Source organism: Rousettus aegyptiacus, unplaced genomic scaffold, assembly GCF_014176215.1.
Source record: "Rousettus aegyptiacus isolate mRouAeg1 unplaced genomic scaffold, mRouAeg1.p scaffold_m13_p_2, whole genome shotgun sequence".
Taxonomy (NCBI): Eukaryota; Metazoa; Chordata; class Mammalia; order Chiroptera; family Pteropodidae; genus Rousettus; species Rousettus aegyptiacus.
In genome coordinates, this window is record NW_023416295.1 from 153981128 (window position 1) to 153996241 (window position 15114).

The 15114-nt window shown below is 33.0% G+C and overlaps 1 protein-coding gene across 1 annotated transcript; it reads left to right on the forward strand.

Moving 5' to 3' along the window:
* Positions 1-512: 512 nt before the first annotated feature.
* Positions 513-12521, forward strand: LOC107516556 (NKG2-A/NKG2-B type II integral membrane protein). The gene is made up of 6 exons (XM_016156395.2): positions 513-941; positions 1341-1418; positions 1876-1926; positions 2470-2621; positions 11709-11809; positions 12123-12521. Exons 1-6 carry the CDS (start codon positions 755-757, stop codon positions 12232-12234), a joined length of 681 nt encoding a protein of 226 aa, XP_016011881.2. The 5' UTR covers positions 513-754; the 3' UTR covers positions 12235-12521.
* Positions 12522-15114: the final 2593 nt, after the last annotated feature.

A 15114-nucleotide genomic window follows, 5' to 3' on the forward strand; every position in this document is an offset into this window, starting at 1 on the left:
CTATACTTTATTTATCATTTTATAGGTTTAAATCATACCCATTAAATCAATCATAAGTTATTTTATAAAATATTTTTTATAAATCTTTTTTATTTTATTTTCATCATTGTTTAGGTTATAGACAAGTTTAGTGTATCATGTAAGATTTTTCAACATATAAAATATTTCTTTAAATTTTACTCATTTCTCTTAACTCCTAAACCATTAAAAAAAAGGACCATTTGGTAAGTCCTTTAATAAATAAATGCAAGTCATTGAATAAATGCAATTTAGAGCAGGAAATTACTATATATGCCAATACTACTAGTCCCCATCTTTAGAGCTGTCAGACTTTAACTACTTTTGGATTTAAAAATTATATTGGGTCTCCTTTTTCTAATGAAACATTTTAATTTTTTAATACAGGCATTCTGTATTAAATGGTGTTAAATATTTCTGTGGAATCTGACTTTAATGAGAATGTCATTATTATAAACTTCTATATTTCTTACTATCTCTTTTTATGCTCCAATAAATAATATATCTACAAATGTAGAATATCTTTAAAAAAATGTATTTAATCGTGAGACAATTGCTTAAAGCTCTAAGGTATTTAGAACATGACCGTTAGTTTTTTCAACTGGGAATTGAGCTCAATACTCACCCTTTACTCCACCCAGTTTTACTCTACTAGGGATCTTGTCAATGCACATACCATTTATTCTTAAGTATATTTACCTCACAGCATAGTCCCAGACACCAGGCAGTTGCAGAGATGAGTAACCAGGGAGTAACCTATGCAGAACTGAATGTGGCCAAATATTCAAAGAGACAGCAACTAAAACCTAAGGGCACAAAAAGCTCCATCTCAGTAAGTGAGCAGGAGATAACCTACGCAGAATTAAATCTCCAAGATGCTTCTCAGGATCTTCAAGGGAATGACAAGAAATACCACTGCAAAGGTAAAAACGTTTAATAGACACACAGTATAATTGTTCCAGGATATGTAGGTAGGTTGCAGAGATGTGAGGAAAGAATAGGAGATAAACTCACATTTTTTATTTGTGAGGATCAGAACTTGAAGTTGGAATACAGTATTGTAACATGATATCTCAGGACTAATTTTATTCAGGTATCATTGTATGGTGTAAGGTGCAGTCTTAGACCAACAACTCATGGAGTATCATATATCCTGAAAATACAGTGGTGTATTCTGAGAGGAAGATTACAATGGTAGATACAATTTTGGGGTCCAAGCTTATGTATACGATTCCTTGTGCATGTGGGTTCTCCATGTGTAAACTGTGTAAGCATTTGCCTCCATCTGTCCCTTCTCAGTGTTCCCATTTCTCTCCCTGCAGCTTTACCATCACCTCCAGAGAAGCTCATTGCTGGAGTCCTCGTGGTCATCTGCCTTGTCTTGATAGCTGTTATTATCTGTAAGTAAATTTTTGAAAGATCGTAAGAGGTCTTTTTAATTTAATGATCATCATTCTAATGTATGCATTTAGACCAAATGTGGAAATAGTTCTTCTGAATTTGTCAAATGCTTACTTCAGAATGATCGTAGAGAATATATATATACATTTATATATTCTAATTTCATAACTCAAAAACATGCTTTAAGAGATTAAAGGATCTTATTAAGAAATGAAAATTCATTTTGAGAATGCTTAAAACAAATGTTGTAAGAGATGGTAAATTTTGGGTCTTTAGGTTTTAAAAATATATTTCCCCTAGCTTTTTATTACTTTATTAATTTTTCCTTGGTAAAATCAATTTTGTTACAGATAATTATAACCCTAGACAATAGAACAAACTTCAAATAAGAAACAAGAATTATTATGATTTATTTATGTTAATTAAATTTTTAAAGAGTTACTTTAATTTTTGTAGCTACTGTAATATGGAAGAGTGATTCATTCCTGACAACAAGGACCCAGAAAGGTACATAATGATTTTCAAAGTTCTGATATTAACACAATTTATAGTTTGTCTCTATCTTAGGCTAGGTAAAAATGATATTGGATTTTTAGAGAGCAACATGAATTAGAAAATGAACAATAAATATTTATAAATAATGATTATGAGAGTGTTCTTTCTTATACCACAATATAAGAAAATACTTATTTTAAATCACTATACCTATTGTTGCTGCTTGGCTCACATTTTCTACTGCTATACTTGATAAGAGATAAGTGATTTTACAATTCTTAAAAAATAGGTTCATTCATTGGTGTTCAGAAGATGTGCAGAGTGGATATTTTTGTTTGTGTGTTTACTTTAGAAGGACACATAAATCGGGGGATGAAAGGCTGACTCATCTTTGTGAGTGTGTGTAAGAATATGTTTTGTTTCATTTGTATAAGCCTGAGAGGGTGCATGGATATGTTATGCAAAAATATGTTTATAATTATGCAAGTACATGAGTTAATTTTTATTTTTTAAAATAAAATTATTTTGGGGTAATAATTCATGATCTCTCTTCAGGATATCATAGTGATTGTTGTCCAAAGGAGTGGTTTACATATTCCAACAATTGCTATTACATTAGTACAGAATGTAAAACATGGAATGAGAGTCTGACGGCCTGTGCTTCCAAGAATGCTAGCCTGCTTTATATAGATAATAAGGAAGAAATGGTAAGATAAAATACATTTCACACATTTCATTAAAGATTTATTTTAGTCAATATTTTATAATTTTAGAATTTATTTGTAATTTTGTATATATTTGTAGTTATTTATTTTAAAATCTATAACATTCCATTGTTTGACTTTATAATATTGTATTATATTTTTATACTGCTATGCACATTTGATAATTTCTTGTTCTTGCTTTTCATAGAAAACTGTGCTTCTATGAATGTTTTTTCTAAGATAAACTTAGCTATTTAATAGATCAAGAAAACTAAACCTATCACGATCGAGCAGATTGATTACAAAGAGAATGGACCATATGATTACAAATTAGGTTACAAAATAGAGTTTGCAGTTCTCGGTAGCTCTGCTCCTATGTATTCCCTCATCGCTTCTCCTCCCTTATCACTTAACCATTGTCCTAACTTTTACTATTAGAGACTCTCTCTGCTTGTTTTTGAACCTCGTATAAATAAAATCAAACAGTACACATTTCTTTCACTGTCTCTTTTTACTCCCATATAATATTGTTGAAATGTATCTGTGTCATTGAGTTTACCTGCAGTTTGTTAACTCTCACTGTGGAGCTATGTAAATGTAACACTTTAATATCGATTTTATTTGATATCTTTCATTAGGGATGTGAATCTCGTGTTCTTAGGGATAAAGAGCCTTCTTGAGTCCAAAAATTTTAGTCTTAGGATCCCCTTTGCTGATCTTACCTCCAAGCCCCCTACCCTGGTGTCTCCTGGACACCAGGAAGGAAAAGCACTTTCTCTGGCTCACACTGTTTGCAGGCTTGCCTGGTGTTACTGGGCAGGATTCTCTCTCTAAAGCAGAAGTGAAATGGCTTCCCTGAGCCACATCTTTGTTAGGCTGAGTATTGGGAAGCAGCAGGCCTAGGTTACTTTCTTCCATTAAGTGGGGATATAAGAAACCCTGTCATTCTGTTGTTCCCTAATCTGAGGATACCAAATTATTTCCCTTTTCTCTTTCTACCTTTCAGAGTTCTCCTTTTACTGCATCTTTCATTAGTTCCAGAATTTATAGTTGTACTTAGCAAGGAGTAGCAGAGAAATGAGTCTCTGAGGCCTTGACTGGGCCATTGGATTCTCTACCAACACAGAAACAATCAATTTGGGGCTTGTCTGGTTAAATAGTGGTGCAGAGCTCAGAAAACCAAGGTTTTGGCTTCCATGTTATTTGTTTCCTTAATTACAATTCCTTAATGTTTTTTAAAACCTGATCTTGGAGAAACATAGTAGAAAACTACATTGTGCGTTGATTTAGTCACAGTGTTAAATATGTTAAATAAGCATTAGGTAACTTATGGCTGAGTAATATTTCATTATATATATGTATATATATGTATATATATGTATGTATATCTGTACATGTAAATATATGTGCACGTGTGCGCGTGCACGCGCGCGCACGCGCACACGCACACACACACACACATCTTCTTTATCCAATCATCTATTGAAGTACGCTAGTTGTTTCCATGTCTTAGCCACCATGAATAATGCTGCAATGAAAATCAGGGTGTCTATATCTTTATGTTTAAATGGTTTTAAATTTTAGGGGTAGATACCCAGAAGAGGGATTGCTGGGTCATATCAAAGACTACTCTTAAATATTTGAGGAACCAGCACAGTGTTGGCCATAGTGGCCATAGCAATATGCATTCCCACCAGCAATGTATTAGGATTTGTTTTTCCCCACAACCTCTCCAATACTTGTTATTATTTGTCTTGTTGATAACTGTCATTCTAACAGGTGTGAGATGGTATCTCATTGTGGCTTTGATTTGCATTTTCTTAATAGCTAGTGATATGGAGAATCTTTTCATGTGTATTGGCTGTTGATATGTCTTCTTGGGAGAAGTGTCTGTTTGGGTCCTTTTCGCCTTTTTTTAAGTGTATTACTTTTTTGTTGTTGAGTTCTATGAGTTCTTTATATTTTTTGGATATCAGCTCCTTATCAGAGGCATTGTTTGCAAACATCTTCTCCCATTCAGTTGGTTGCCTCTTTGTTTTGTTGATGGTAGTCTCTTTTTTTGGCTACGCAGAAGCTTTTCAGTTTGATATAGTCCCATTCATTTATTTTTGCATTTACTTCCCTTGCCTTTGAGGTAAAATTCATATCTTGAGTAATCATGCTAAATGAAATGTAAGACCATAATGGTTGAGATCCATAAAGTTTCACTCATATGTAGACATAAAACCAAAAGCAATAAACAAATAGGACAAACAAAAGCTCAGAGACACAGACAACCATTTATGATTACCAGAGGGAGTCGGGGGGGGGGGCAGGAAGGAGGTAGGTAAGGATAAAGGAGAACAAATATATGGTGACAGATGAATATTTGACTTTGGGTGGTGAACATGCTATACAATGTACGGATGATGTATTATTGAATTGTACACTTGAAACATATAAATCTATTAACCAATGTCTCTACAACAAATTAATTAATTAATTAATTAATTAAATTGAATAAATGATTCAAAAAATTTTTTCTCATCATCTATCCTCCTGTACCACCTACACTCTGGTAACCACTAGTCTATTGTCTATGTCCATAAGTCTCTGTTTGTTTGTCCTGTTCATTTATTGCTTTTGGGTTTATATCCCACACATAAGTGATATTATGTGATTTTCAACTTTTCCTGTCTGGGTTATTTCATACAGCATGATTATCTTGAGGTTCATCCATGTCGTTGCAAATGACAGTATTTCATCTTTTCTTATGGCTGAGTAATATTCCATGGTACCACAGCTTCTTTAGCCAATTATCTACTGTAGGACACTTTGGTTGCTTCCATGTCCTGGCCACTGTGAATAATGCTGCTATGAACATCTGTGTGCAAATATCTTTTCAGATATGGGTTTTCAAGTCTTTGGGGTAAATACCCAGTAGAGGGATTACTGGATCATATAGTAGATCAATTCTTAATTTTTTGAGGAAATTCCATAGTGTTTTCCATAGTGGCTATACCAATTTGCAGTCCCACCAGCAGTGTATGAGGGTTCCTTTTTTTCTGCATCCTCTCCAACCTGCCCTGTTGATTATAGTAGCTATTCTAACTGGTGTAAGATGGTATCTCATTGTGGTTTTGATTTGCATTTCCCTAATAGCTAACAATGTTGAGCATCTTTTCATATAGTTGTTGGCCATTTGTATGTCATCTGGGAGAGGTGTCTGTTCAGGTACTCTGCCCATTTTTTGATTGGATCATTTGTTTTTGTTATTGTTGTTGAGTTGTACAAGTCCTTTGTATATTTTGGATAGTAGACCCTTATCAGAGGCATTGCTTGCAAATATATTTTCCCATTCGAATGGCTGTCTCTACCTAGTTGACGGTTTCTTTGTTGAGCAGAGCTTCTTAGTTTGATGCAGTCCCGTTCATTTATTTTAGCTTTTACTTCCCTTGCCTTTGAGGTCAAATTCACAAAATCCTCTTTAAGTCCAAGGTCCTTGAGTATCGTTCCTATGTTTTCTTCTATGCATTTTATTGTTTCAGGTTTTATATTCAAGTCCTTAATCCATTTTGAGTTAATTTTGATGTGTGGCGATAGACACCAGTCATTTCATTCTTTTGCAGGTAGCTTTCCACTTTTCCCAGCACCATTTATTGAAGATGCTTACCCTTCTCCACTGTTTTTGGCTTTTTTGTTGAAAATTATTTGCCTGTATAAATATGAGTTTACTTCTGGACTCTCGATTCTGTTCCACAGATCCATGTGTCTGTTTTGCTGCCAGTACCATCCATTATTATTACTGTTGCTTTGTAGTATAATTTGAAGTCAGGTAGAGCGATGTCTCCAGCCTCATTCTTATTCACAGGACAGCTTTGGCAATTCGAGGTCTTCTGTGCTTCCATACAATTCTGATGATTTTTGTTCCATTTCTTTAAAAAATGTTGATAGGCTTTTGATGGGGATTGCATTAAATCTGCATGATGCTTTAGGTAATATGGTCATTTTAACTATGCTGATTCTTCCAGTCCAAGAACATGAAATATCTTTCCATTTCTTTGTATCTTCTTTGATTTCTTTTAACAGGGTCTATAGTTTTCATCATATAGGTCATTCACAAGTTTCATTAGATTTATTTCTAGGTATTTTATTCTTTTTGTTGTAATTGCAAAAGAATTATTTTTTCCACTTCCATCCTGACACTTCGTTATTACGGTATAGGAATGCTATGGATTTTTGAACATTGATTTTGCATCCAAAAACTTTACTGTATTTGCTTATTGTTTCTAGTTGTGTTCTTGTGGATTCTTTAGGGTTTTCTATATAGAGAATCATGTCATCTGCAAATAGTGAAAGCTCGACTTCTTTGTTTCCTATTTGGATGCCTTTTATATCTTTCTCTTGCCTGATTGTACTCACTAGAACCTCCAATGTTATGCTGAATAACAGTGGCAATATTGGACAGCTTTGTCTTATTCCTGATCTTAGAGGGAAGGTTTTTAGATTTTCAACATTAGGTATAATGTTAGCTGAGGACTTGTCATATATGGCCTTCTTATGTTAAGGTACTTTCCTTCTACACTGGTACTTTCCTTCTACACTGGTACTTTCCTTCTACGCTGATTTTGTTAAGTGTTTTGATGATAAATGGATGTTGTATCTTGCCAAAGGCTTTTTTGGCATCTATTGATATGATCATATAATTTTTACTTTTTAATTTGTTTATGTGGTGAATCACATCAATCGATTTGCGTATGTTGAACCATCCCTGTGTGCCTGTGATGAAGCCCACTTGATCATGGTGTATAATCTTTTTAATATGTTGCTGTATTCAGGTAACTAGTATCTTATTTAGGATTTTTGCATCTGTGTTCATGAGAGATATTGGTCTTTAGTTTTCTTTTTTTTGTGTTATCTTTACCAGGATTTGGTATCAGGGTAATATTGGTCTCATAAAATGAGTTGGGAAGTATTACCTCCTCTTTGATTTTTTTTGGAGGAGTTTGAGGAGAATAGGTACTAAATCCTCTTCGAACGTTTAGTAGAATACACTGGTGAAGCCATCTGGTCCTGAACTTTAACTTTTTGGTAGGTTTTTGATAATTGTTTCAATTTCCATACTGCCGATCGGTCTATTTAGATTTTCCTGTTCTTCTTGATTTAGTCTAGGAAGGTTGTATCTTTCTAATTACTGGTCCATTTCTTTTAGATTACTAAATTTTGCGTTATATAGTTTTTCATAGTATTGTTGTATGATCCTTTGTATTTCTGCGATGTCAGCCATAATTTCCCCTCTTTCACCCCTGATTTTCTTTATTTGTGTCCTTTCTCTTTTTTCTTTAGTGAGTCTGGCCAGGAGTTTGTCAATTTTATTAACCTTCTCAAAGAACCAGCACTTTGCTGTATTTATTTTTTCTATTGGTTTTGGTTTTCAATTTAATTTTTTGGGTCTAATTTGTTCTTCCTTTTCTAGTTCTTTAAGATGAAGCGTTAAGTTGTTTATTTGGACTTGTTCTTGTTTTTGGAGGTAGGCCTTTCATTGTCATTTGTTTCTATGTATTTCTTTATCTCTCTTTTTATTTCTTCTCTGACCCAGTTATTCTTCAGTAGTATGTGTTTAATCTCCATGTATTTGTGGTTCTTCCTGATTTCTTTTTACACTTGACATCTAGTTTAAAGCAATATGATTAGAGAATATGGTTGGTATGAATTCAACACTCATATTTGTTGAGGTTATTTCTGTGTGCTAGGACGTGGTCAATCTTTGAGAATGTTCCATGTGTACTGGAGAAGAATGTATAAGCAGTTGTTCTGAGATGGAAGGCTCTGCAAATGTCAATTATGTCCAGATGGTCTAATGTGCCATTTATGGATGTTATTTCCTTATTGATTTTCTGTGTGTACGATCTGTCCTTATCCAATGGTGGGGTATTTAGGTCCCCTACTATGAAAGCATTTTGGTCTGCTTCCCTCTTTACTTGTCAGTAATTGCTTTAAATATTTTGGGGCTCCCTGATTGGGAGAATAGATATTAATAATTGTTATGTCTTCTTGGTGTGTGATTCCCTTTATCATTATGAAGTGTCTCTCAGTATATTTCTTTACCTTTGTTATTTCAAAGTCTATTTTGTCTGATATTAGTATCGGTACTCCTGCTTTTTTCTGAATGCCATTTGCTTGAAATATCATTTTTCACCCTTTCACCTTGAGTCTATATTTGTCTTTGGAGCTGAGATGTGTCTCCTGGAGGTAGAGTATGGTTGGGTTTTACATTTCACAACTCTATGCCTTTTTATTGATGAGTTCTGTTCATGTACATTTAGGGTGATTACTAAAATATGAGGTTTTCTTATAGCCATTTATCTTTTGCTTTCTGGTAGCTCAGTGTTTCCATTGCTTCCTTGTCCTTGTGTTTCTGTTTATTCTGGTTGGGTTTTGTAGGTCTTTCATCTGGTCCTTCTTGTTTTATGTTATATACTTCAGTTCTGAGTCATGATGTGGGGTTACCATAAGAATATGTAAAGGATTGATTTATATCTATATCTATATCTATATCTATATCTATATCTATATCTATATCTATATCTATATCTATATCTATGTCTATATCTATCTCTATCTATATCTATATCTATATCTATATCTATACCATCTATATCTATATCTATACCTATATCTATCTATATCTTATCTATCTATCTATCTATCTATCTATCATCTATCTATCTATATCCCTTTTTTTCTGCATGTGCCTTATCTCCATTCCCCTTTGTGAATCTGGATCTTTGAATCCTCCCCTTTATAGTTATTGCTGTCTCAATTTGTCCCTTTGTATGCTGAACATTCATTACTGTGTTGCTATAGCAAATTCTTCTTATTTTTTAAGCTTATAATGCCCTGTTCTTAGTAAAGTTTGCACTCCTCTGCTTCTATCGGACTGCTAGTCACCTTACTCCTAATTATGTATTTTTTTTTATTACCATTTTGTTTTAGGTGATCTGACCCCTTTCAGTATTTCCTGTAGTGCAGGCCTCATAGTGGAGAATTCCCTCAGTTTTAGTATGTCTGGAAAAGTTTTATGTCTACTTCATATCTAAAGGAGAGCTTAGCTGGATACATTATTCTTGGCCGGTAGTGCCTTTCATTTAATAGTTTGAATATTTGATTCCACTCCCTTCTGGCTTGTCAGGTTTGTGCTAATCAGTCTGATAATACTCTCAAGGGTTTCCCTTTATAAGTTACCTTCGTCTTTTTCCTGGCTGCCCTGAGAATTCTGTCTTTGTGTTTGTTTTTTGATAATTTTCATACAATGTGTCTTGGTGAAGGACTTTTGGGGTTGAGATAATTGGGTGTTCTGTTGACTTTTTGAATTCCTTGCTCTAGCTCATTCCTTAAGACTTGGAAAATTTCGTCGATTATTTGTCTGAAAATGCTTTGCAATCCCTGCTCCTTTCCCTCACCTTCAAGAATGCCCATTATTTTTATGTTTCCTCTCCTGATGGTATCAGCTCGTTCTTGTCTTTCTCTTTCATTATTTTTCATTCTTCAATTTCTCTGTTCTTTCTTCTGATTTATTTCTAGATTTATGTCTTCGGTATCACTGATCAATTCCTTCATTTGGTTGACTCTGTTTCCCAAGTTTGTTATTTCATTTTTCAACTCTTACAATGCGTTCTTTATCTCCAGAAGGTCTATTCAGGTTTTTTTTTGAGGGTTTCAATCTCCTTGCTAAAGAACTGATTCTGTTCATCTAGTTGTTCTTTCAATTCCTGAAATTGTTGGTATGATTCATTTTGGATCCATTGAGTTTTTTTTAGAAGTACCATTCTGAATTCTCTGTCATTGAAGTTGCATATTGGTATGTCTGTAAGCATATTTTCTGGAGATTTTTCCCAAACTTTCTGAGATGCCTTGTCACCTTGCTTGTTCATAGTGTTTAATGGGCTATTTCTCTGCCTAGGCATTAATTGAAGTGTATTCTACTCCCCCTCCCCACCCCCCCAGAAAGAAGATTTTCTGTATAATGGTCTCTCTAGCTTGTTGCAAAGATGATGTTTTTCTTTTGGTTTCCAGTAGGTGGTGCCTAAGCCTCTTGGATCTCTGCTATATAAATATGTATATACATATGTATACACACACACACACATATATATTATATATATATATATATATATATATATATATATATCCTCAATAATGCCTTTTTTTCCTCTGGTATATCTTTAATCATGCTCCATACTCTTAGTCTCAGTTTCTGTTAGTGTTAGCGACAATTTTGGTAGCGTTTCCTCATATTCCCCTGGGGTTCTGAGGTATTCTGTCTTGGAAAGTATGGGGGGAGAGGCCATCTGGGTTAGGGATTAGGCACTGCAGCTCAGCCTCAGTTTTGTAACCATGGCTGGTAAAAATCAACTGCTGTTTCCTTGCTGTCCTGCCTCTCATCTTCCTGCCCTGATGACTGGGCCCTGCCGCAGGTGCGTGGTGCTCACTGCACTTCCAGGTAGGGCTGTTCAGGGAATTCCCTGTTCCTTCTTCCCTCCCTCTCCTTTTACAGGGAACTCCAGCAGCTGTGAGAGGCAGCTTTTTTGTTTCTCCCAGTCCACTGCCCGACACCCAGGGTTCTGACCTGTGGTAGCTCTTATGCACAGATCACAGGTTTAGAGGGACTGGTGTGGAGTTTGCTTATTTTTTGTTGAGTTTTAGATGTTCAACTTATTGTTTCAAGGGGAGAGATCTAGGGATGTCTCTCACTCAGCCATGTTTATGATGCCACACAAACAAATTTATTTTTAAAAAGTATTTGAAAACTTGTTTGAAGCCTTGCTCTTTTAGTTTTGTCATCTGGGTAACTGTTTCCATATTAACGTAAAAAGAATAAAACTACTAAGCATAAATATGTAAGAATTAATTCTAAATCTAAATACGATATTGCTGAACATTTTTGACAACATGAAAGCAGTATTCAACTTTATATTTAAATTAGGATCCAATACTCTCATTATGTCCTGTAGATTAAAGACCCCATGAAAAATACATTACTTTATTTTATGAAAATAATATAAACTTTTATAATAATTATTTAAATAAAAATTCTTTATTTTGGGGTAGAAGTTTCTGAGTTCCATATTACTTCCATCATGGATTGGAGTCTTTCGTAAAAGCAGTGATCAGCCATGGATGTCGATAAGTGGTTCAAACTTTACACCAAAGTAAGTTGTTTTTATGTTCTACAGAAGAAGAAAAATATAAGAAATAAAATTTCAGAAGTGTATTATGAATGTATTTGTTTATGTTGAATTATAAACATAAAGAATGATGTTTAAAGTTAATGAAACATTGATATAAATATTAAAGAATGACTACCCAGCTTCCCTAATAACCAGCTCTTACTAATATTATATGGAAAAATATCATCACCCATTTTGAAAATATTCTTCTATTACAATTACATGAAAATGCTATTGTTTTATAACTTGTTCCCATACTACATAAGAAAAGAATTATGAATTTTTCTCATTATAGAATAAGAGAAACTTCAACTGGTAAATATAACTGTGCCACACTATCCTCACCTGGTCTCACATTAATTCACCGTGGATCTCCAAAATCATATCACTGCAAGCGTAAACTTTAGAATTAAAACTCTTGAATTGGAATCTGTTAGGTAACTTTATTTTTCTTAAAATGTCATGATTGCTTAAGTCTTAAATAAATATATCATTTGCTCTAACAATGAAACATTTTTCCATAAGAAGTATTGGAAAACAATATACACATCCAAAAGTACAGATATCATCACTTTTAGTGTCTGGCTTTTTTGGTTCAACATTATATTTGTGGCATTCAAGCTTTCTAAAAAATCTCATGTTATGTGAGTCTATTTACATGAAACATCAAAAATAGGCAATCCCATAGAAGCAGAAAGTAGATTGGCAATTGCCAAGGGCCGAAGGGAGGTGGGCATAGGAAATGATTGTTAATTGGCACACTGTTTCTTTGGGGAGCTGAAACCTTTCTAAATTTTGATAGCAGTGTTGGTTGCAAACTGTGAATATATTAAAAATTACTGATGTATACACTTGAGAAGGATGAATTTTATGCTGTGTTTATTACATCTCGATAAAGCTGTTAAAAAACACTTGGGTTTATACTTGAAACTACATGTAAATTTTTATTTGTAAAGATATGTCATTTTACAATATCGATCCTTCCAATCAATATATTTTATCCTTCTTAATATTAAGTTTTCTTTATTTTTCTACTCTATCTTGATTTTTCTACATTAAAGGCTTATATGAATATTTTAGAGTCATGATTTTGTAACTGACATCCTTGATGTGGATTCCCCATGAAAAGTTGCCCTATGCGTGCCACTCCTGACAGAAGCCCTTTTGGTAACTGGCATTCTTATTTTTAATTTTTCTTTAGTAATTTTTTTTTTGCTATAAACATCAATACAATTGAGGTTTACATGTTGATCTTCAATGACTTCACTGAGCTTTTGTATTAATTCTATCATTTCAAATATATATTCTTTTGAATGTTTTAAATAAAAAGCTATTTTATCTGCAAACAATCACACTTTTATTTCTTTTTCCCTAATGCAGTTATTTTCTTTTTAACTTATTTTCACAGGCTGGGGTTTTATTTCCAATGCTGAATAGAAGTAATAGTAAAGTTTCTATGAGCATTCTTTTATGTTTAGAACAAAATATTTAAATACTTCATCCTTATGCATGAGGCTTGTTTAAACTTTTTTTCATCATACTTTTCTCCTATTAAAGTCAATTCTGTACTATTCTTATTATTCTAATAGATTTTATAATAACTTACTGTTACATTTTTATTATTTTTGTATCAATTGCCATGATACATGTTTTTCTGTATAATGCTTATGAAATAAGATATCTTTATTTCTTTGAAATGTTAAACCAATCTTGCATTTCTAGAATGAAACCACAATAAACATTTGGTATGCTCCTTTTTATTAAACATCAGTGCATATATATCACACTTAGATTAAGTTCTTTTTCTTTTATGTTCACAAAGATTGGAATAAATTTTTATTTATGTTATGTATTTGACAATTTTTAATATCAGGTCTATATCAGGAAGCATTTCTCTTTTTCTATTACCCAGAAGCCTTTGTGTAAGCGCATTATTTACTTTTTTTTTAGTGTTATTTTTCACTACTGACATCATCTAAGCCTAAGGAATTTTTTGTAAGAAAATTCATAAAAGTGACTCAATTTCTCTAATACATACTAGGTTTACTAAAGTTTTTATTTGTTGCTCTGCATTTTTATAATTTTTTGTTTCACGTAGATATTAAAATGTATTTATAATATTGTTTCATTATCATCTTCGTGTCTGTAAAAGCAATAATGATATTTCCATGTTTATTCTAGATATAAACGATTTGTATCCTCTCAATTTTCTTTCAACATTTATCAATTTTACGAGGCATCTTCAATGAGAATAACTTTGACATTTTGATTCTCTTGTAATTTTGTTTGTTACCTCGATTTTGTATTATTTTTGTTTTTTGTCTTCATTTGGATTTAATTTCACATAATTTTATCTATTCCATTTTCTTGAGATGCATGTTTGGATTTTTTCTTTTTTTGTAACATGCGCAGTAAGACAATCAATATCTCACAAGATAGATTTTTGCTATTATATTTTCCTTTTAATTCATTTAAAAACAGTGATCATTCATTGTAATCACTTCTTTGGCCCTATCCGTTATTTAGAAATTTATTTACTAAATTCAATCCAGACAAAGATCATTAAATTTTGGGTTATTACATTTTATTTCTGGTGAACGGAGATTAGAGAATTTTTGTGAGGCTGGAAATGCTTCACATCTCTTATTCTTATCTATCTATCTATCTATCTATCTATCTATCTATCTATCTATTTATTTATTTATTTTTAGACAAGGCACCTGTTGGTTGACCTCACAGATTGCAAGGACCTTGTCAGCTTACAATCCTTTATTTTTTTATTTTTTATTTTTTATGTCTAGAGCACCTAGTTTTACTAGTTAGTCTCCCATCTAAGTACTGACCAGGTCTGACCAAGCTTGCCTTCCACGATGAAACGTGATCAGTCTTGTTCAGGATAGCATGGTCGTACACTACATCACTATTTTAAATGAGTCTAGTAGACTGAGAAACCTATCCTAAAATTTTATTTATTTTTAATTAATTAAATTTGAATTTTAATGGCCACATTTCAAGTGCCCAGTTATAGAATGCCCAATGACTACCACAGCGACATCACAGTTTCATATATTTTATACTAATAGCCTTGAAATATGAGTATATAGCATATAGTATATTTTTTAATATTTTCATGTGAACTTAAATATATTCTATATTATTATATTTTGGGGTATTCTATACTATTATTGTCTGTGTGTGTGTGTGTGTGATTGGTTGTCTGGTTTACAACTTTCTATAGAATTTCTGATATATCTGTTTCTTTTGTAAGCAGTGAGAGACAATTGTTC

Excerpts from the sequence above, each read along its gene's own strand:
- LOC107516556 (XM_016156395.2), top strand. The coding sequence starts at position 755 with ATGAGTAACCAGGGAGTAACCTATGCAGAACTGAATGTGGCCAAATAT. Across the intron at positions 1,419-1,875 it reads CTTGATAGCTGTTATTATCT|CTACTGTAATATGGAAGAGT; the intron begins GTAAGTAAATTT and ends TAATTTTTGTAG. Across the intron at positions 2,622-11,708 it reads TAGATAATAAGGAAGAAATG|AAGTTTCTGAGTTCCATATT; the intron begins GTAAGATAAAAT and ends ATTTTGGGGTAG.